This window comes from Scyliorhinus torazame, chromosome 7 (genome assembly GCF_047496885.1).
Source record: "Scyliorhinus torazame isolate Kashiwa2021f chromosome 7, sScyTor2.1, whole genome shotgun sequence".
Classification (NCBI taxonomy): Eukaryota; Metazoa; Chordata; class Chondrichthyes; order Carcharhiniformes; family Scyliorhinidae; genus Scyliorhinus; species Scyliorhinus torazame.
This window is the reverse complement of record NC_092713.1, coordinates 100,957,389-100,981,191: the sequence shown is the minus strand read 5'-3', so window position 1 is coordinate 100,981,191 and position 23,803 is coordinate 100,957,389. Positions and strand designations below refer to the sequence as shown.

The following is a 23,803-nucleotide window of genomic DNA, read 5'->3' as shown; positions in this document are numbered from 1 at the left end:
GTCTCTCCCATTCTGCTCTGTCCAGACTCCTCATGATTTTGAATATCTCTATCAAATCTCTCAACCTTCTCTTCAAGGAAAACAGTCACAACCTCTCCAATCTATCTATGTGTCTGAAATACCATTCTTGTGGATCTTTTCTGCACTCGAATGACTTCACATCATGCACTGAAGTATAGTGCCCAGAGCTGGAAGTAATACTCCAGTTGAGGCTGAACTAGTGTCTTCTACATGTTTAACATAGCCGCCTGCTTTTGTAGTTTATGCCCCTATTACTAAAGCTACTATGTGAACTTCCATATTCTTCCTTTGAGGTGGAAGTTATTCCTGTGTTTGTTTTGCGGACTGAGGAAGTTTGCCTTTTTCAGTATGTCACTCATCGCATGAGATCAAGATGTCTACTCTAGCAGAAGACCCACTGTTCTTTATTTTATATTCAATTTTCTTCTCTAAATATTTTAAGTAATTTCTGGCATACACATCTATGGGTTTCAGGACTGGCATCTTAACTAGATTTTATATGTAATCTCACTATTGCAGTGCCAACATGATGTTTTATCAGGGAGTCACCCGATTGAGTCTAATCTTCATCATTTGCAACCCACGTGAGTACTGTCCAACCAGGGGAAAATCTCTGAATAGAGTTTTGGAACAGGAACCCTGGGCATCTCTTCCCTTCTGAACAAGTTCACCAACGTCTGTTGGAGCACTGCGAATGTCGCCCTGGCTGAACCCCAACTAGCTGTTCAGGTTTTGGAATTAAACTGGAGATCTTCCAAGTTTGCATTGCTCAACATCCATTGAATAGACTCACTGGGCCAATTTATGTAGCAACAAAAGCTCAGCTTTTTCAGAGAAAGGTACTGGGTTTTTATTGTGGACCTAATAGAGGAACTGCATATGTGTTTGTAATGGTTTCTATAAAGCTTTGCAGGCACCATTGTGATAAACACCTTGAAATGTGAAGAGTGCAGAGAAAAATAGAGAAATCGACCATTGTGAGGGATAGGAGAATAGTTTTCTAAGATACTGTATGAATGTTCGTAGATTTGAGATTGCTTTGATATCTGAACTTTATACTCTTTGTGCATTTGTAACCATTAAGCCCTCCCTCGCCTCCTGTTTCCAATCTTTCTTTCCATTCCAGCCTTGTCTTTTATTAATATTCGCGTTTATCTGAATTTCTTCATTCTTCCTAAGCTCCAGAAATGTTGCTTACAAGCTCTCCCCTACATTCTAACCATATTAAAATGAAAATTCGTTACACAATAAACTCTCGCTCATTTGTTCTTTAAATTGTCTCCTTCCTCCTACAGTCAAAAAAATGTTAAGCTGGATTTCATCTATTCAACGCCACTTAATTTATTCTGCTCCCTCTGTTACTCTTCAGTCTCTGTGTTGCCAAAACTGATTAGCCTTTTCCTTGGTTATGACCTATTTTAAGATTCCAGTTTACAGATTTATGACGGTTAAGTTGACATATTTTCTATGAATGACCACTAGTCTGTGCTATTGTATAGTTTCGTTGTAATCTTCACAGATGTTAAATAATTAAGGGGTGGAATTTTCCCAAAATTGTACAGTGTTGGATCAGGTGGGAAAAGCTGTGTGAAAGTCATTTGCTTCACAGGTGCCTTTTCTCGCTTGATCAAACATCACTATTGCTCAGTGCAATTTCAAAGTGCTAACAAGGATTACACAGCCAGCTGGGGGGGCGGGGCCTAAATTCACCAGCAAATAAAGTTAAAAGCTCCCCCCCCCCCCGGCCCACTGAGACCAGAACCCCACCCTCAGGAACCCCGGTGGACATGGGGAACACCCCGAACCCTTGACTGCAGAGGGGCAAACCACATTTCCCCTCCAGCAGGCAGGGTGACCGAACCCACTTTCATTTTTGAAAACCAGTAATGATTCCTGCTGGCGTGACTTCATGCTAGCAGGGGGGAACATAACACTGCTGAATTCATGGAAACATGCCCCTGATTATATTACTAGAGGGGGGTTGGTGGGGAAGATCTCAAACTGAGATCTCGCCACAGGTGCAAATCTCAGTATGGCCCTCTTAGGAGATTCACTGGCCATAACGTGATTTGGGCTTGTAGCGAATGGACCCTGAGAATTGCGTCCAAAATGTTAACTTTTTTATGGTTGTTGTACCCTCAATAATGATGCTTGGAGAGCAAATGGTAAAGAAGGCTTTAATAAGCTAAGAACTAGCCTGGTGCCGAGACGGGTGCTAACTGGGTGCCGCCCACAAGGCGGCCCCTTATGTACGACTCCCAGGTGGGCAGAGCCGGAGGCAGAGTCCCCCAAGGTTCCAAGCCCGGTCTTAAAGGGGACATCACCGTACATGATGATAAGGGTACAGTAATACAGTAACCGTTCATCACATTCACCCCCTGTTTTAAAAAAAGTCCGGCGGGGGTGAAGTGTCATCATACGTCCATTCGTCTCGGCGGCCTGATCGTCCTTATTGACCTCCTCAGCTCGGGCGGTGGTGCGGCGGTCCCGGGTGTCTTAGTTGAGGGTACGTCCGGGAGCACTGTGGTCGGAGCCTTGGTCCGGGTTGGGGTAGGGGATCGGGGTGCAGGGGGAATAGTTGGGGCTGGGGGTAGTGGGGCCGGCACCAGCGGGGTGTGTAGAGGGGGGGGGGGGGCGGTAGGGAGCGCGCACAATAGGTGCCCACCATCAGGGAGTGGGGCGGGAGGGGGGGTTTTGTAGTGGGTGCCGGATCCTGCAGGGGAGCTGCGAGGGAAGGGGCGTCTAGTGGGGGAACCAGCGGGTGCCAGATCCCGGAGGGAAACCGTATCTTGCCTGCCGTTGGGGTACTCGATGTAGGCGTAACTGGGGTTTGCGTGTAGTAATCGGACCTTCTCGACCAGGGGGTCCGTTTTATGGCTACTCGTGTGCCTTCGGAGAAGAACAGGTCCCGGAGCCGTCAGCCAAGGTGGAAGCAAGACCCCGGAGGTAGACATCCTGGGGAAGACAAACAATAGGTTGTGAGGGGTCTCATTCGTGGCCGTGCAGAGGAGCGACCTAATGGAGTGTAGGGTGTCGGGTAGGACCTCCTGCCAGCGGGTGGTTGGGAGACTTCTCGACCATAGAGCCAGAAGGACAGCCTTCCAAACTGTCGCGTTCTCCCTCTCCACCTTCCCGTTTCCCGCATGGGTTATAACTGGTCGTTCTGCTCGAGGCGATGCCTTTGCTGAACAGATATTGATGCAGTTCTTCGCTCATGAACGATGTACCCCGGTCGCTATGGATATAAGGGGGAAACCGAACAGGGTGAAGATGCTGTGCAGTGCCTTTATCACGGTGGCAGAGGTCATGTCGGGGCAGGGAATGACGAATGGGAAGCAGGAGAACTCATCGATAACGGTGAGGAAATAGGCATTGCGGTTGGTGGACGGGAGGGGGCCTTTGAAGTCCACGTTTAGTCGCTCAAAGGGCCCCAAGGCCTTCACGAGCCAAGCCTTGTCTGGCCGGTAGAAGTGCGGTTTGCACTCCGCACAGATTTGGCAGGCCCTGACCATGGCCTTGACCGCCTTGGTTGAGTAAGGTAGGTTGCGGGACTTGATAAAGTGGACGAGCCGGGTAACCCCCGGGTGGAGGGGTCATTGTGGATGGCTTGCAGGTGGTCCTCCTGCGCGTTGGCGCACGTGCCGCGGGACAGGGCATCTGGCGGCTCGTTGAGCTCCCCTGGACGATACTTGATATCGTACGTGTAGGTGGAGAGTTCGATCCTCCACCTCAAAATTTTATCGTTTTTTATTTTGCCCCGTTGTGCGTTATCGAAAATAAAAACGACCGACCGTTGGTCGGTGACGAGGGTGAACCTCCTACCGGCTAGGTAGTGCCTCCAGTGGCGTACAGCCTCCACAATGGCTTGTGCCTCCTTCTCGACTGCAGAGTGCCGAATCTCTGAGGCGGTTAGGGTCCGCGAGATGAACGCTACTGGTCTGCCTGCCTGGTTGAGGGTAGTGGCCAGGGCGATGTCTGACGCATCGCTCTCCACCTGGAAAGGGATGGTTTCGTCCACCACGTGCATAGCGGCCTTGATGATGTCGGACTTGATGCGGTTGAAGGCCAATCGAGCCTCCGCCGACGGGGGAAATATCGTGGTCTAATGAGAGGGCGAGCTTTGTCCGCATATTTGGGGACCCACTGGGCGTAATAGGAGAAGACCCCCAAGCACCATTTGAGGGCCTTGAGGCTGCAGGGAACGGGGAGTTCCTTTAGGGGACGCATGCGGTCGGGGTCGGGACCGAGGACCCCGTTTTCCACGACATAGCTGAGGATGGCTAGCCGGGTTGTGTGGAAAACGCATGTTTCCTCGTTATAGGTCAGTTTGAGGGCTCGGGCGGTCTGGAGGAACTTTACGAGGTTTGCGTCGTGGCCCTGCTGGTCATGGCCGCAGATGGTGACATTGTCCAAGTACGGGTATGTAGCCCGCAAACCGTACTGGTCCACCATTTGGTCCATCGCCCTTTGGAAGACGGAGACCCCATTTGTGACGCCGAAGGGGACCCTAAGGAATGGAAGAGCTGGCCGGCTGCTTCGAAGGCAGTAGAGGGGTGGTGGTGGTCTTTCGGTCAGATGGGTTGCTGGTGGTAGGCGGATTTGAGATTGACCGTGGAAAAGACTCGGTATTGGGCGATCCGATTTACCATTTCTGCTATGCGAGGAAGGGGGTATGCATCGAGCTCTGTGAGGCGGTTTATGGTCTGGCTATAATCCACGACCATCCATTTCTTATCCCCGGACCGGACTACCACCACTTGTGCTCTCCAGGGGCTGTTGCTAGCCTCGATGACCCCCTCTCCCAGTAAACGCCGGACCTCTGACTTGATAAAAGTCATGTCTTGGGCACTGTACCGCCGGCTCCTGGTGGCGACGGGCTTACAGTCGGGAGTGACGTTCGCGAATAGAGAGGGGGTGGTGCGACTTTCAGTGTCGCAAGGCTGCATATCGTATGGGGGGGCAAGGGTCCGCCGAACTTCAGTGTCAGGCTTCGGTGGCTGCACTGAAAATCCAGTCCAAGCAGTAGGGGGGCACAGAGGTGGGGGAGGATATAAAGTTTGAAACGGGTGTATTCGGCGCCCTGGATCGAGAGATCCGCGATACAGTACCCCTTGATTTGTACCGAGTGGGACCCAGATGTGAGGGCTATGGTTTGGGACGTGGGATGGGTGCGCAAGGAGCAGCGCCTTACCCTTTCTGGATGAATAAAGCTCTCCGTGCTCCCGGAGTCGAAGAGGCATGAAGTGTCGCGCCCGTTGACTTGGACCTTCATCATCGGGTTCTGCAGATGTTATGGCCGAGTTTGGTCGAGGGTGATTGCTCCCAATCGCGGGTAGTCCGAGTCCTCAGCTGAGTCGGACTCATAAAATGGCCGCCGCCGTCGGCCGCACTTGTCGGTTCGAGAAGATGGCCGCCGACAAGATGGCCGCTCCAATGATTCGCACGAGGCAGATGACGCGTCAGAAGGCGGCGTGTCGGGTCAATGCGCAGCCGCATTGCGAGGCCTGTGAGCCTGATTTTCAGGCCTGCTGTTTGTGTTTCTGGCCCCTGGGCCTGGCCAGGCAGGCCCTCGCAAAATGCCCCTTCTTCCCGCAGTCGCTGCAGATAGCGGAGCGGACAGTGCAGCGTGGGCGTGGATGCGGGCCCTGCCCGCAGAAGTAGCACGGGGTGCCCCCAGTCTGAGCGGGTCGCCGCGCGGCGCAGGCCCGTAACATGGCTGAGTCTGAGGAAGTCCAAGGGGGGCTCGCAGAGTCCGCGGGGTACGTACCCAAATTATGTCAGGCCACCTCCAGCGAAGAGGCAAACATTAGTGTGTCCTGGAGGTCCATTGCCCCGTTTTCGAGTAGCCGCTGCTGGATGTAGGTCGAGCGGATGCCGGACACGAACGCGTCTCTGATGTGCAGGTCCATATGGGTTTCCCCTGTCACATCCTGATGGTCACAGTCCCTGGTGAGCACGGTGAGTTTTTCAACAAATTCGTCTAGCGATTTCCCCCGAGCGATGCCGGCAGGTAGAGAGCAGGTGCCTGACATGTACCTCGTTGATGGGTTTGACGAACCGCTTGCGGAGTAACTCGGCCGCCTCTTCATAGGTAGTCGCTTTTTCGAGCGTGGCGGAAATTCTGTGACACCCGGGCGTGGAGCAAGCGCAGCTTGCGTGGCCCCAGGATGGGAGTCTCTGAGGAGTCCAGGTAGGCCTCGAAACATCGGAGCCAGTATTTAAAAATTTATTTTGCCTCTGGTGTCCGTGCTTCCAGATTGAGCTTCTCTGGTTTTAGGCCTGCGTCCATCCCTGATGTAGTTTAGCTTATTAAATTGTTGTACCCTCAATAACGACGCTTAGAGAGTAAACGGTAAAGAAGGCTTTAATAAGCTAAGAACTAGCCTGGTGCCGAGACGGGTGCTAACTGGGTGCCGCCCACAAGGCGGCATCTTATATACGACTCCCAGGTGAGCGGGGCCGGATGCGGAGTCCCCCAGGGTTCCAAGCCCGGTCTTAAAGGGGACATCATCTTACATGATGATGAGGGTACAGTAATACAGTAACCATTCATCACAATGGTGCTTGCAATAGTTCACAACTCAAGTTCTTGCCCAATAGCAGCAAGTGATTTTATTATTTCCTTGGTGTTTCAGTAGCTGAGGATTAGAGTTGCATTCAGAGAACGGAAGCATGAATTGCAGCTTCAAGTTTTCTGCCTCCACTGAATTCCATGGTTTGTATTGCTGTGCAATGGAATGTTTCAGAGCATCATTTTAAGAGACTGCTACAGTGGCCTACCCAAGAAGGCTATGCATTGTTCCAATTGATAGGTTAGAACAAAGAACAAAGAAAAGTACAGCACAGGAACAGGTCCTTCGGCCCTCCAAGCCTGCGCCGACCATGCTGCCTGTCTAAACTAAAATCTTCTACACTTCCGGGGTCCGTATCTCTCTATTTCCATCCTATTCATGTATTTGACAAGATGCCCCTTAAACATCACTATCGTCCCTGCTTCCACCACCACCTCCGGTAGCGAGTTCCAGGCACCCACTACTCTCTGTCAAAGACTTGCCTCATACACCTCCTCTAAACCTTGCCCCTCGCACCTTAAACCTATGCCCCCTAGTAATTGACCCCTCTACCCTGGGGAAAAGCCTCTGACTATCCACTCTGTCTATGCCCCTCATCATTTTGTAGACCTCTATCAGGTTGCCCCTCTGCTCATAGCTAATGCCCTCCATACCAGGCAACATCCTGGTAAATCTCTTCTGCACCCTCTCTAAAGTCTCCACATCGTTCTGGTAGTGTGGCGACCAGAATTGAACATTATACTCCATGTGTGGCCTAACTAAGGTTCTATACAGCTGCAACATGACTTGCCAATTTTTATACTCCATGCCCCGGTCAATGAAGGCAAGCATGCCATATGCCTTCTTGATTACCTTCTCCACCTGTGTTGCCTCTTTCAGTGACCTGTGGACCTGTACACCTAGATCTGTCTGACTGTCAATACTCTTGAGGGTTCTAACTTTCACTGTATATTCCCTACCTGTATTAGACATTCCAAAATGCATTGCCTCACATTTTTCCGGTTTAAACTCCATCTGCCATCTCTCTGCCCAAGTCTCCAAACGATCTAAATCCTGCTGTATCCTCTGACAGTCCTCATCGCTATCCGCAATTCCACCAACCTTTGTGTCGCCTGCAAACTTACTAATCAGACCAGTTCTGATCTCCCCACTCTGCAACTGGATCCTCGATTTTCTGACCAACAGACCACAATCAGTAAGAATGAACAACAACACCTCCACAATAGTCCTCAACACCGGCGCCCCGCAAGGCTGCGTACTTAGCCCCCTACTCCACTCCCTGTACACACACGACTGCGTGGCAAAACTTGGTTCCAACTCCATCTACAAGTTTGCTGACGATACGACCATAGTGGGCCGGATCTCGAATAACGATGGGGCCGGATCTCGAATAACGATGAGTCCGAATACAGGAGGGAGATAGAGAACCTAGTGGAGTGGTGTAGCGACAACAATCTCTCCCTCAATGCCAGCAAAACTAAAGAGCTGGTAATTGACTTCAGGAAGCAAAGTGCTGTACACACCCCTGTCAGCATCAACGGAGCCGAGGTGGAGATGGTTAGCAGTTTCAAATTCCTAGGGGTGCACATCTCAAAAAATCTGTCCTGGTCCACCCACGTCGACGCTACCACCAAGAAAGCACAACAGCGCGTATACTTCCTCAGGAAACTAAGGAAATTCGGCATGTCCACATTGACTCTTACCAATTTTTACAGATGCACCATAGAAAGCATCCTATCAGGCTGCATCACAGCCTGGTATGGCAACTGCTTGGCCCAGGACCGCAAGAAACTTCAGAGAGTCATGAACACCGCCCAGTCCATCTCACGAACCTGCCTCCCATCCATTGACTCCATCTACACCTCCCGCTGCCTGGGGAAAGTGGGCAGTACAATCAAAGATCCCTCCCACCCGGCTTACTCACTCTTCCAACTTCTTCCATCGGGCAGGAAATACAGAAGTCTGAGAACACGCATGAACAGACTCAAAAATAGCTTCTTCCCCACGGTCACCAGACTCCTAAATGACCCTCTTATGGACTGATTTCATTAACACTACACCCTGTATGCTTCATCCAATGCCAGTGCCTTTGTAGTTACATTGTATATGTTGTGTTGCCCTATTATGTATTTTCTTTTATTCCCTTTTCTTCTCATGTACTTAATGATCTGTTGAGCTGCTCGCAGAAAAATACTTTTCACTGTACCTCGGTACACGTGGCAATAAACAAATCCAATCCAATCCAGTTACATTTTCCTCCAAATCATTTATATATACTACGAACAGCAAAGGTCCCAGCACTGATCCCTGCGGAACACCACTAGTCACTGCCCTCCAATCAGAAAAGCATCCTTCCATTGCTACTCTCTGCCTTCTATGACCTAGCCAGTTCTGTATCCACCTTGCCAGCTCACCTCTGATTCCGTGTGACTTCACCTTTTGTGCCAGTGTTACTGAAGTCCATATAGACAACATCCCATGTTTCAACCATCTTTGTGACCTCGAAAAACTCTATCAAGTTAATGAGACACGCTGCTTCCGGTGACGACGGGCGGGAGTCGGCCGCACAATGGAGGGCTTCCATTCGGGAATGGCATTTTCGGGGCTTTAAGCCCGGTCCCAGGGTCCATGGAGGCGACAAAAGCAGGGAGAAGGCACAGAGGCGGCAGAGTGAAGGCACAGTGAAGAAAAATGTCGAGGGTGAGCAAAAGAACGTCCGTAAGGAAAACAGCTGAAGGTCCGTCGGTGAGTGGAAAGGTCACCGCGGGGTCACCAAGGAAAATGGAGGCTGGAGCACCAGGGAAGGCCGCACTGCTTACGGCTGAAGAAATAACTAAGGTGATGGCTGCGGAATTCGAAAGGCAGTTTACAAAATACATGTAGACAATGAGGAAGGAGATGAGAGAATTTTTGAGTGTGCTGGTGGAGGAGGCGATTTCCCCGCTGACTAAGGCGGTGGCGAGCGCAGTGGTGCAGGTGCGAGAGCAAGGGGAGGCGCTGAAGGAAGTGGAGGAGACGTTATTGCAGCACGGTGATCAACTTGCCTCGATGGGGAAGGAGATGCGGAAGGTGATGGACATTAACAAGGATCTGCGAGGAAAAATGGAAGACCTGGAAAACAGATCCAGGCGACAGAATTTGAGGATTTGGGGGCTGCCCGAAGGAGTTGAAGGGCTGAGGCCGACTGAGTATTTTGCTGCGATGCTGGCGAAACTATTGGGGGAGGGGGAGGATCCCTCCCGATATGAACTGGATCGGGCTCATCAGTCGTGGAGGCCTGTACCAAAGGCGAGTGAGCCGCCAAGGGTAGTGACTCTGTGCTTCCGTGGGTACAGTGTGAAGGAGAAGGTCCTGAGCTGGGCCAAGCAGAAGCGGGTGGTGCAGTGGGTTGGAGCTGGTGTACGTGTATACCAGGACTTTACGGTGGAGCTGACGAGGAGGCGGGCTGCCTTCAACCGGGTGAAGAGGGCACTGTACATTAGCAAGGTGCAGTGCGGCATTGTATATCCAGCGAAGCTGAGGGTGACTTACCAGCTCAGGGACTTTTATTTTGGAACGACGGAAGCAGCGGAGGAGTTTGCAAAGGCAGAAGGACTGGCAGAATTGAGAATTGGCCATGTGCCGATGTAACCTCATGACTGTATTTTCTTTTTTGTTTCACTGCGTGCGGGTGTATGGGCTAAAGGAGCCAATGTTGTATATATTTGGACAAGGGAAGCGATGGGACTTTCACTCGAAATGAGGGCTCTTTGGGGTGTAGGTGGATATGCGGGGTTTGTGTGCTAAAAGGGGATTTCTGGGCTTTCCTAGGGCCGGGCAAGGGGGAAAGGGACCCTGGCGGGGGCCTCCACACTGGCCGGTTTAAGCCGGCCAGTGAATGGGAGTGAGGTGGGGGGAGGGGCTGCGGCGATCGGAGCCTGGCAGAACAGGGTCCGAGTGGTCTAGCTGGGGTGGAAAGTTGGGAGGAAGGAACCGAGGTTGGGAGGAGGAGTTTTACAAGAGGCAGTGGACGGGAGGAGTTGGAGACTGGAGGGGGGGTCCAACTCTTGGGTATCATGTACGGTACTCTTTCAGAGGTTGGAGGGCGTTGAGTGTAGGGGGAGGAGGGGAGTGGGCTCTATAGGTTAATGGTGACCATGGGCGGTCCCGGATTTCTTTTTCTTTTTCTCCTTTGTTTTTTTGTTGCCACCGTGGGAGGGTTTGTTTTATTGGATGCATATATTGACAGGTGGGCCGTTGTTTGGGGTGGTGGGAGGATAGGATCGTTGGTATTGTTAAGAGGATTGATTTTGTATTTGTTACCGTTTACTGTTTGTGGGTGGGGTGTAAATTTTGAAGGAAAATGTGAAAATGAAGAATAAAAACATTTATTAAAAAAGAAAGTTTAGACACGACCACCCCTTCACAAAACCATGCTGCCACTCGCTAATACTTGCTTCCAAATGGGAGTAGATCTTGTCTCGAAGAATTCTCTCCAGTAATTTCCCTACCGCTGACGTAAGACTCACCGGCCTATAGTTCCCTGGATTATCCTTGCTGCCCTTCTTAAACAAGGTTAGGTAGAGTGTGGAGACAGGAAAGCACAGATACAGATAGAACAACTAGAGTTGACAACATCCTCTTTCCTGGTCCAATTATGTCACTTGGTAACTCCCAAAGAAAGCTAAAGTAAACCATATGCAGAGACGCACAGAACTAAAATTGGTTTTATTAAGATTTAGAAGATATGATCCCAGAACCTGGTGGGCCATGCAGTTATAAATTGTGGTGTTATGCTGCTGTTCAGAATATATAACACCTTATTGATGCCTTGCTTTGGCCTGCTAGATGTTTCCTTAGTCCATCCCTTATAACGCAGTGATGGGACCACACCACACATTGCACCTTTGTGTAGTACTATTGTGCTAAGTGGGACATATTAAGAGAATGGTGGGGAGAATATAGCCATAAAGTCAAAATCGTTATGGCACAGAAGGAGGCCATTCAGCTGATTGATTCCATGTCAGCTCTTTGTCGAGCAATCCTGTCAGTCCTATTCCTCCGCTCTCGCTCCATTGTCATGCAAGTTTATTTTCCTTGTTATTTTTGACCACCTTCTTAGGCAACAAAGTCCAGGTTATAAGCACTTGCTGTGGGAGAAAAAAATCTTTCTCATGTATCGACCTCTTGCCCAAAACTGTAAATCTGTGCCCTGTAGTCCTTGTCCAATCAATAAACTGGGACCTTTAGGTTCCACAGCAGGATAACTAAACTTTAGTATATATTTGAAAAAATAAGTAGTCCAATATTAATTGGAAGTAGAAAATACCCACACAACGTATCAATCTGTAACCACAGGACATCCCTGTATGAGGAGACCAATCTGAAGACTCTTAACATATATACTTATTGTAATTCTAAATTTCATTCTCAACCAGGATTTACCCAACTCCTTACTAAAGAAAGCAAAAGCTGATGAAGCTGAATAAATTAACTCCTTCACAAAGGATTCAGGTAAATATCTGGTTGGAGCTGTAGTAACCAACCACAATGGTTCCTGTCTTGCTGGGTGGGAAAAAGCTATTGTCTGTAGGTAGTGATAGAATAGATAAATATTCTAGAATATGTATGCCTCACTACTGAGTCCATGATTGCACAGATTATATATGGTGCGTGGAAGGAGTGGGCTTGATGAATTTTTTGGCCTTGTCTCATTCCATGCTTTCTAACCTCATTTTTTTTGGCAGTGAAAAATAATTTTTGTTTTTTTAAACATATATTTTCAGTATCTAGTGTTTTAAATCCCAGGATCATCTTTGTTGTGTTTCTCTAGAACTTCTCTATCTTTTAGAAGGCCTTGTCTCAATATCCATTTTATTTATTTCAATGCATACTCGCTGGTGAATGGTAACCACTGTGCATGCACTGTTCACAATTTGCATGGTCCACAGGGTCCCACACTTTGAGTCATTATGTCGGTGGAAGAGAAAGGCAAGTAAGCAAATGGCTGCTATGGTCATGTGGCACCACTGAGGTGGAACTGGTTAACACGTCATTTAAAAACTGGAATGCAACTTATTCTGTTTCTGATTCTTCGTAATGTTTTCCAAGGGCACAGGTACTCAATGAAATAACTTGCTCATTGTGTCTGATGATAATTTACATGTGTTTTCTAAATAGGATAAAGTCGGAAATGTGTGGTGCAGTTTATCTGTGATATTGAAAGTGAAGAAGGTTCTATCACCTTTAACCCAGCTTTGGCTCAGGTAATGTTTTGCCCCTGTTGATCTATTTTGCGTCATGAGACATTTCATGGTTTGCCTTTCATCACTAACACCTGCCCCCCCCCCCCCTTCCATTGTAGGTAATTGTAATTAACATAATTAAAACATTCAGTATGAGTTTATAACTCCCTTCTCCTCATCTTTACTGAAGATGGTCAGATCCGGGATGGGAATGCTTGTGGGAAGCACCTGCCTGGAGGCCAAGCCCCACTGCCATTAGTATTCAATCAGCAGAGGGCAGAGGCTCGCCATCTGGGAAGACTGCTCAGCAAACCCTATAGAGTTCTCCAGCAGCCTACCAGATGGATGCCTCATTTAGGGACATTCTGTGCCCAATCGAGGGATTCAGCATTGGGAAGGGGGAGGCTCACAGGAAGCCACCTCTGTCACCTCTGCTTCTGACCCTCCCCCCTTGCTGGGTGATACCCTTGCCGCAACCGCCACGTACCCATGCTCACCTTTGCCTCGGGTTGCATTGGTAGGCCCCACTGTGGGACTGATGGTGGTCACAGCTCCCAGTCTCGTTGCTGGCCTCTGATTGGCTAGCAACTCTCAGGGGAGGGAGTTCTGCCCTATTGGGGGGTTAATCCAAGCAGAGGCCTGATTCTGCCCAGTTAAGTGTTTGATTACCTTGGGATAGCATTGTGCCTCCTGGAAAAAAGTGATGCGGAGGTCCCACCAGTTCACCAACTGCTAGGTGAGGCCCCAATTGTCCACATGAAATCTGGCCAGTGTGACCAATGTTTGTTTAAAAGTGCCATTAAGTGAGTAGATGACTTGAGTTGTTGAAAGGTTTAAAGAAGGGAGAATAGGAAAAGAAGAAACTCAAATAAAAAGTTATGTAGGTTGATTGATGAGAGCCAGTAGCATTTAATATGAACAAATACAGAGTACTGTGATCAAGAAAGGGAAATAGACAGTGGGAATGTAAACTAAAATACGATCTTGAAGAACACAGACTTTGGGGCATTGATGTGTCGGTCACAAAAGTCAACAGCACGATTAACCAACTGGACCTTGGTATAGCCAAAAAAATAGAGCATAAATTCCAGGAGGTGGTAGAGTCTGTGCAAGGCCAAACTACAACTGTACATGGAATAGTGTTCACAGTTCTGGCCACATATCCACGCATGGATGGCAGTTGAGAAAAAGGCAGCCATGTTAAGGCATCTTGGCTGCGAGGAGAGATGCGCGTGCTGAGGCTTGTTCTGGAGGCCTTGGAGAAATATAATTTTTAAGGGTATAGACAAATTGTACTAAATTTCGAACCAAGGAACATGGGTTCTTAGAAGAGGGGAGATGTACAGGCCGTTTGCATGGCGGCATGGTGGCGCAGTGGTTAGTATTGCTGTCTATGGCGCTGAGGATGTGGGTTTGATCCCGGCCCATTGTCTGTGTGGAGTTTGCACATTCTCCACGTGCCTGTGTGGGTTTCACCCCCGCAACCCAAAGATGTGCAGGGTAGGTGGATTGGCCACACTAAATTGCCCCTTAATTGGAAAAAACGTGATTGGGTACTCTAAATTTATTTTTAAAAAAGGATCTAACCCATTTGCGCAGAGCATGTCGAATATTTGGAACATACAATTCAAGGACATGATGGAAGCTGATAGTGTAGGCAAAAGAATGAAGAGAGAATTGGATAAGCGGTTGATAGGGGATGATGGCGTTTCTGGACTGGTACTTTACAACATTCCTATTTCCCAAACTGACATCACACATCCACCCCTTTAGAAACACAAACATTTGGAGAAAAAAAACTGCATCCTATTTTTATCTCCGGTGGGATTTCCTCAAAATTAGTTCTAAAGTGGAAGAGTGCTCATTCTCCCTCGCTATGGATAAAACGCTTGGTATAGATGGCATTTGGCATTAAGCGTTGGTGCTAATTTCCTATCTTTGGCAATGTGTCAAGAAGAGACAGATCTGATATAGGGCATTTCTCAAAATAAAAGGGATGGAATGAGGTAAGTCAGCTCCGCCCACTCTTTCACTTCAACGGAATGAGGTAAGTCAGCTCCGCCCACTTTCACTTCAATGCTAATTTGTTTTGAAATATTGCTTTATTTTGCATTTGATATGTTGCTATCTTATATGTGGGCAGCACGGTAGCACAATGGTTAGCACAGTTGCTTCACAGCTCCAGGGTCCCAGGTTCGATTCCCGGCTTGTGTCACTGTCTGTGTGAAGTCTGCACGTTCTCCCTGTGTGTGCGTGGGTTTCCTCCGATTTCCTCCCACAGTCCAAAGATGTGCAGGTTAGGTGGATTGGCCATTCTAAATTGCCCTTCGTGTCCAAAAAGGTTGGGTGGGGTTACTGGGTTACGGGGATAAAGGGGATAGGATGGAGGCATGGGGCTTGGGTGGGGTGCTCTTTCCAAGGGCCGGTGCAGACTCGATGGGCTGAATGGCCTCCTGCACTGTAACTTCTATGATTCTATGTTTGTGGTATAACAACATTTTTTTTCTTTTTGTCAGTTTTGCTGCCACGCTTCTGACACTATTACCTACGTGTATAAAGCTGACAATTAATCCCACACTAAATGGGTTCAAACTTGCACTGGTAAGTCTTTAATGCGTGCAGTTATTTTATTTTTTCAAATTATCTTTCCTGAGGTTAAGTTGGTAAGTGGAATTAGGCTAAGGGACCAGGAACATCCTTTGATTCGGTGCCCCTGGTCAGTACTGGATTTGCTGCTCTCAACCAGAGCAATAGTGGAGGAAGAAAAGCTTGAGTTTGTTTCTTTAACGCCACCCAGTGATTCCAGTCAACTGCATGTGTGTGGACATCTGGTAATGACAGAATAGGGTTCGCTCCTGCCCACGATTAAATGGCTGATGATCCTCATTTTTTCACCTCTTGCGTGAAGAATGAACATTTGGTTGAGGCATCAAAGGGCTGGTGTCATCTGAGGAACTGTATCTTCCCCCTCACGCCAAAAAGTCTGGAAGGCATTGCTGCACTTTTCCCGTGTTTTCTATACACTCCCACTTACTAACTGGACAGTAATCAGGAATGGAAATGCTGGCTGGGTTTTCTTCTTCGTAGCCCAAAGGACACCGGCACATTCATTGTAGCCCTGGATTGGTTAACTTACATATAGGGCCTATCTTCTCTGTGTCAATGCATCATGCAGTGCATTTACCCACCCAATTATTTGGAGTTCCAGTTTAAATAAAAAATATTTAAACACTAATTGTTTGTCCTTTAATATCGGGCTGTATTTCATAAGGGAATGTTAAAAATACTACAAATAAGAGAATTTTAATCTTCACCTTTAGATTTTGACCTTCTGCAAGTTTGGCACTTATTCAGGGAATGTAACCCAGTGTATTAAGAGTGAAAGTGAAGACAGATAATGACAGGATTCCATCATGTCATAAGATCCCTCCACGGCTGGTAGGGAACATGTGCTGTGGAATGTGAGCTGCACTCTGCAGGCACACCAGTTTAAAACAAAATATCAACAGAATTCTGTGGTCCTTGATGGCCTCACTCAGTGAAGGTGCTGCTCAAGTGTACGCTAAGTCATGTAGATGGGGTGACTCCAGGTTCTATTGCTCATCTACTTAGTTAGCTAATCTCTACCGGGACAATACTTTTTTTTAAATAATTGGCTTCATTGCCTTAGGAGGGGCAGAAAACCAACTTGTGTTCCCACTCCTGATTGCTGTTGAATGACTCTTCCCAGATATGTGCCTTTTGGGTAAGGACACGGGCTCAGCTGTATTGCAAATCTATAGTTGGCTGATCCACCAACATTCATTTTTCAGCCACAAATGACTGATTGGGTCAGATTCCAGAGGGTAGCCAGCAGTTGTGGAACAAATCTGAATTCAGTGAAGGAAAAGAAGGGCAATTATTTTTTTCTGGGCGGGGGGGGGGGGTGAAGTCAAACATTAGACAATACACTTGACAGTACTAATTCAACTAATTTGTTTTAATATGCTTATAACTTAGAATGTAAAATTTCTTTTTGCTTTTTTTTTTTTTAAAGTGTTTGTGTGAGAATTAATTTATAAATTGACTGTTCGCTAATAATGTTTTAAAATGCAGCAATAATTGACTCAAAAACGCTCTATAAATCTTGTGATTCATTACAATTCTAAAAGTGCTGACAGTTTTGGGAGGATCGGAAATGCAGATTTATGCTTGGGAATGCAGAATAATTTTCACTGTGATCATATATTGAAGCTTTAGCCATTTATGAACAACCTAAGCCAATTCAACTCGTTTTATTTCAGACTATATTACAAAGGAGATATTCCCAACCAAAGTCTTGCTTAAAAGCTACAGTCAGGAATGGTGTGCTATGGTGTGATTGATTGGGAGGTCTGTAGCTATCATTGCTTACAGTGTGCTATATATTGCACGTTTGTCTTTTTCTTCCTTTCAATCATGCCACTGGGGGCAGTTGTTGCCGGGAAGAAAGGGCAATAATTGTCCTGTTTTGATTGAACCCTTTCACTCTGGGATTGGAGTTGATTTAGACTGGCCTCCAAATAGAATCTTGTTTTATCCTTTGCTGGAAAGCAGGAAAGGACAAGACTTTGGTCAACATCCCAATCAGATAGTCTATGAACACAGACTTGGAGTATTGGGAGAAGCATGTCTGCTGAGATATCAGGTGAATAGTAGCCAGACCATATTTTGACTACTACTACTTTTGTACAAGAAGTATCTTGGTTTCTTCATGACTTGGAGGAGAATGGACCATAATGTGGTATCAAGACACACAGATCAGCAAATCCTCATTCAAACTTTACTGTAAGAGTTAGCTGATCACTGCCAGTCGAGTGATACAATTGACCGTACTTCCTTCCTAACCGAGGGCACTATTAACCAGTTTCCCCTCTTGATCGCAATAATATGTCTAAAATTTGACGCTCTCTCGTGTGGAATAGCCTGGCTGACACTTTCCTCAGCTGTAGACCAGGTGTTCCTTGTGTCACTGGCCCATCTTTCACCATTTGCTTGCCTGTTGCATTTTGACTGAGCAGGGATTCAGCACAGACCCCTCTCTATTCCCCAAAACGGAATGCAAGTTACCTTAATTAGGAAGCAGTGTTATTCCAGCTTTCCAGCTCCACGTGAGGGCACTATTAAAATGCTGTTGGCTGGTCCTTATTCCACTTGGCAATTGCCCTCAGTTGTATAATTAAAATTAGGAGCTGTGTTTATAGGAAATCACAGGAACAAACCTGGACCCCACATCTCTGGATTGACACATTCCTAAGAGTTGTTTGTTAACTGGGCGTGACTAATAATTAAAATTGGATTAAGCCCAAACAGAAATATCAGAGGGCTGCTGGTATTGATGAAATTTTAATTTAAAAAAGTGCTGGAAATTCACAGCAGGTCTGGCAGCATCTGTGGAGAAAGAAGCACTGTACAATACAAACAGAAGAAATAGGAGCAAAAGTAGGTCATTCGGCCCCTCAAGGAAGTTCTGCCATTCAATAAGATCATGGCTGATCTGTTTTGCTTGAGTTCTACATTCCCATCTACACCCAGTAACCTTTAATTCCCTTGAATAACAAGAATCTATCTGCCTTTGCCTTAAAAATTATTCAGTGACCCCCCCCCCCTTCCACCTCCTTTTGAGGCAGAAAGTTCCAAAGTCACAAAACCCACCGAGAAATTAATTCTAGTCATCTCTGTCAAAAAGGGTGACCCCTAATTTGAAAACCATGTCTCCTAGTTCTCGACTCACCCACAAGAGGAAACATACTTTCCACGTCTGCCATGTCAAGACCTTTCAGAATCTTATATACTTCATCAAATCACCTCTGACTCTCCTAAACTCCAATGTAAACAAGCCCATTCTGTCCAACCTATCCTCATAGACAACCCGCTCATTCAAGGTGTCAGCCGAGTAAACCCCCTCTGAACCCCCTCAAATGCATTTATATCCTTCCTTAAATAACGAGACCAAAATTGCACATAGTATTCAAGCTGCATAACTGAAACACAATATCCCTGCTTTTATGTTCAATTCCTTTCAGAATAAAGGATAGCATTCCATTAGCCTTCTTGATTATGTACTGAACCTACATACTAACCTTCTATGACTCGTGCATGAGAACACCTAGATCCTCTGCACCTCGGAATTCTGCAGTCATTCCCCATTTGTGTAATACTCTGCTTTCTTATTCTTCCTGCCAAAGTGACCAACTTCGCATTTTCCCACATTGTACATCCTCTGCCAGATTTTTGCCTACTCACTCAGCTTATCTATATCTGTCTGCGAACACCTTTTATTTTTCACAACATATTTTCTTACTTATCTTTGTCATTCTGCAAATTTAACTCCCGTGCCTTCACTCCCCTCATTGATATAAACGTAGCGGCCTCAGCACAGACTCCTAAGAGTCTTCACTGGTCACATCCTGCCAATTAGACAGACCCATTTATGCATACTGTCTGCTTCCAGTTAGCTAGCCAATCTTCTATCCAGGCTAAGATGTTACCCCCTACACTGAGCTTTTATTTTCCACAATAACATTGATGCCAATTACAGTACATCTACGGACTTCCCTTTATTCACAACGCATGTTACTTCTTCAAAGAACTCTATTAAATTAATTAAACATGATTTCCCTTTCATAGAACTATGCTTACTCTTGTCGATTTCTTTGTCCTTTTCTATGTGCCCAGCTATAACCTCTTAATGATTAGCGCCAACACCTTCCCCACAGCAAACATCAAGCTAACTGAGCTTTAGTTTCCTGTTTACTGCCTCCCTACCTGCTTGAATAGAGGGATTATATTTGCTACTTTCCAGTCTGATGGAATCTTTTCAGAATCTAGTGAATTTTGGAAATTTAACACCAGTGCATCTAATACCTCATTTGCCACCTTTCTTCAGACCCTAGGATGAAGTTCAACTGGACCCGGAGACCTGTCTGTCGCAGCTCCACCTGTTTGCTCCGTACAGCTTCCCGGGTGATTGTAACTTCACCAAGTTCCCTTCCACCTCCTGATTTACAGCTGTTAATGGAATGTGCTTTGTATCCTCTCTAATGAAGACCGAAACAAAATATTTGTTCATTTCATCCGCCATTTCTTTCTCATCTACCATTAACTCCTTATTGTCACACTCTAGAGGACCAACACTCACTTTGTCTACTCCTTCCTGTTTCAATACCTGAATAAACTCTTGCTATTTTTTACTGCATATCTAACTGGTTTCCTCTCATACTCTAATTTCCTTCTCCTGATTAACCTTTTAGTCGTTCGCTGCCGTTCTGTATATTTTGACCAATCACCTGACCTGCCACTCGCCAACAGTGACCAGGATGCTGGACAGAAACCCCAATATTTTATCTTAATTTTTTAAGACTGAGGAAAGGATACCTCGTTCCAGGAGTGATTTCAAGAAAAATATGATATGATATATTACTAACACAGTATTAAAATATCATCAACATCATACCAGAAAAGAGCTTACAATTACACCTCCAACAATGCTAATTAACACAGTGAATACAGTAACCCTCAACTGCTATCTTTATTCCCTCAAACAACAAAAAAAAGTCTTGGCTCTCAATCCACTGTTAAAACACAGTTAACCCGACTTCTGATGGCGACTATGGAGTGAAAGGTCCCACATTTGGCAGCTCCCGCTCATGGTGGTCTTTTTGTGGCTTTTAAGCTGGATTTCTACAGGAGCTTTTCAAAGTAAAGGTGTAAAAGCAAGAAGAAAAGGAGATGACCCCTAGTTTATGGAGCTGTGCCCAGGGAAAAATCGAAAAAGGAGGAATCAAAAGTTGGTTGGAAGTGAGGACCAGAGTTCGAGGGATTCAATGGCAGGCACGCAGGGTCTGACCTTGCTTGCTCTGGTTGAAGGACCAGTTGGTGAACTTCTTGACCGAGAAGTTCACTCAACATCGTAGGGAGTGTGCGGAGAACTTGGTCCAGGCGGTGGACTCGATCAGGGCTGTGGTCGACCGTGTGGAGGTGAGATTGATCACCCACGGACAGGCGATCCAGATGCTGGAGGAGCTGGCGGCGGAACGAGAGGTGCAGTCCACCGCGATGGCAGCAGAGATCGGGATGTTACAGGACCAACCGAAACGACTGCGAGAGAAAGTAGAGGACCTGGAGAACCATTCTTGGAGGCAGAATATCGAGATCGTTGGTCTTCCAGAGGGGAAGGAAGGATCGGATGCTGATGCGTATGTGGGGAAGATTTTGGAGAAGCTAATGGGGGAGGGTTCGTTCCCCAAGCCGTTGGAGGTGGATCGGGCCCACAGGGCGCTTATGCTTAAGCCTCAGGGGCGTGAGCTCCCGAGGGTGATGATGGTACGGCTGCATCGGTTCCTAGACGAAGAACGCATCATGACGTGGGCCAGGCAGACAAAGCGGTAAATGTGGGAAGATGCTGAGATCCGGGTGTATCTGGACTTGGGAGTAGAACTCGCAAAGAGGAAGGCGTGTTTTAATAAAGTCAAGGCGGCCCTGTATGACAAGAAAATAAAATTTGGACTGCTTTACCCGGCCCGTCTATGGGTGACCTACGAGGGCCAGGAGCTGTACTTTGGCTCGCCGGAGGACGTGGCGGACTTTATGAAGGACAATAATTTGATGGGAAAGTAAGGACCTTGAACCTTGACTGTGGAGAACTGAGCTAGGTGTGATGTTTTGTTTTGTAAAAACCTTAGACTTTTAACTTTTAATTTACTTTGCGATGTTCGAAAAGATGTTTGCGATTCTGCATGTATAATTCTTTTTCTTTTTTCTGGTCTTTTTCATTTGGTTCTATTTGAAGTTGTTTGATTAAATAAGACTTTGTTAAGGGAGATGGGGTGGGCCTTTGTGCTCGGACCTTGGGAGGGACTGTTTGTTTGTTTTTTTTGCTCTTTGCCATGGTTCTTGGAACTTGTACTACGAGTGGGAGGGAGGAGAACCACAGGTGGTAGAATGCTAGGCGCCAGGGGCGGGAGCTGGCAGGCTAGCTGGGAGGCTGGTCCACAGAAGCAAAGTGGGGAGTGAGCTGAAGATCAATGTAGCGGGGGAGGGGGGACGACTGCTGACGAGGAGGGGACTTTCAAGGTTTTGGAGGAGGAGAGTGGTCGACGGTAGCTGCTGGGGGGCGGGCCAGGGGAGGTGCGGGTTGTGGACCAAGGGCTGGCCTAGAAATTGTCATGGCGGATCAACAGGGTAGAGGGGTAGAGTGCCCCCTGACCAGGTTGGTCACGTGGGATGTGCATGAGCTGAATGGGCCGATGTGTTCGCACACTTGAGGCAACTGAAGGTGGACATGGCCATGTTGCAAGAGACACATTTGAAGCTGGGAGACCAAGTTAGATTGAAGAAGGGATGGGTCGGGCAGATGTTTCATTCAGGACTGGACTTAAAACAAGGTGGTGGCAATTCTGGTTGACAAAAAGGTGGCATTCAAGGTGGGAAAGATAGAGGCAGACTGGGGGGATAGATTTATTATGGTTAGTGGGAAGCTGGATGGAATTGCTGTGGTGTTGGTGAATATATACAACCCAAACTGGGATGATGTTGCGTTGGTCAGAAGGGTGCTGGGGAAGATTCCGGACCTGGACTCGCACCGGCTAATTATAGGGGGAGATTTTAACACGGTTCTAGATCCGAGACTAGACTAGTCAAGTTTCAGGTCGGGAAAGGTATCAGCAATGGCAAAAGAGCTGCGGGGGTTCATGGAGCGCATGGGTGGGGTGGATCCATGAAAATTCGGGAGGCCAACGTGCAAGGAGTATTAATTTTACTCCCATGTGCACAAGGTGTATTCCAGGATAGACTTTTTCATACTGAACAAAACGCTGTTAGGTGGGGTGGCGGGCACTGAATATTCAGCAATAAAGCGATTTCTGGGGGGGGGGCTGAAGTTCCCAAAGATAGATGAGCAGCTGGTGGAAGGCCTGGGAGGCCCAATTAGGTTCGGGGAGGTGACCGACGGATTGGGGGCATTGCAATTCGGTAAGGCCCCAGGACCTGATAATTACCCGGTGAAGTTCTACAAAAAGTTTTCTGGGATACTGCGGCTTCTCCTGGTTGAGGCTTTTAATGTGTCAACGGAGTTGGGAGTGCTCCCCCCAATGTTATCACAAGCATCGATCTCTCTCATTTTGAAGCGGGATAAGGACTCCGAGAGCTGTCGATCATACAGGCCAATCTCCCTTTTGAACATAGACGCTAAATCGCTGGCAAAGATCTTGGCAACACATATAGAGGACTGTGTCCCGGATGTAATCGGGGAGGATCTGACGGGATTTGTGAAGAACATCCAACATTAGACGGCTCTTAAATGCTATAATAATGCCAACGGGGGGGACGTGAGGTTGAAGTGGTGGTAGCCATGGATGCAGAAAAGGCCTTTGACCAGGTGGAGTGGAAATACCTATGGGATATTCTAGGCAGATTTGGGTTCGGGCAGGGATTTGTGGATTGGGTCCGGTTGCTATACCAGGCACCGGTGGCGAATGTAAGAACCAACCGGGTCCGGTCAGAATATTTTAATCTTCGTAGGGGGACAAGACAAGGATGTCTGCTCTCCCCACTGCTGTTTGCCCTGGCCATAGAACCCATGGCAATGGTCCTTAGGTCATCAAATGTCTGGCGGGGGATAGTGTGAGGGGGCTGGAGCAGAGGGTCTCGTTCTACGTGGACGATTTACTTTATATCACAGACCTGTTGGTGTTTGCGATTCAGGCACGGGAGCAGGAAAGGAGACTGAGGGAGTTACCTTTTAAAGTGGTGGGGAGGAGTTTCAGGTATCTGGGGATTCAGGTGGCTAAGGATTGGGGGCAGCATCGCAAGTTAAATTTGGGTAGAGTGGTTGATCAGATGAAAAGGGATTAATGCAGATGGGACACGCTCCCGCTGACACTGCAGGGAGGGTACAGACGGTGAAGATGACAATCCTCCCGAGGCTACTGTTCTTTTTTCAATGTCTCCCGATTTTTGTCCCGAAGG

General features: G+C 47.4%; 1 protein-coding gene across 3 annotated transcripts in view; it reads left to right on the top strand.

The window, feature by feature from the left end:
• alg6 (ALG6 alpha-1,3-glucosyltransferase) overlaps positions 1–23,803 on the top strand; it is a 77,264-nt gene that overhangs the window by 36,340 nt on the left and 17,121 nt on the right. For all 3 annotated transcript variants that reach the window (XM_072511153.1, XM_072511152.1, XM_072511151.1), the window contains 2 exons: positions 12,753–12,838; positions 15,334–15,418. In XM_072511153.1, the coding sequence (XP_072367254.1) occupies positions 12,753–12,838; positions 15,334–15,418 (171 nt within the window). The remainder of the gene's footprint in view (positions 1–12,752; positions 12,839–15,333; positions 15,419–23,803) is intronic.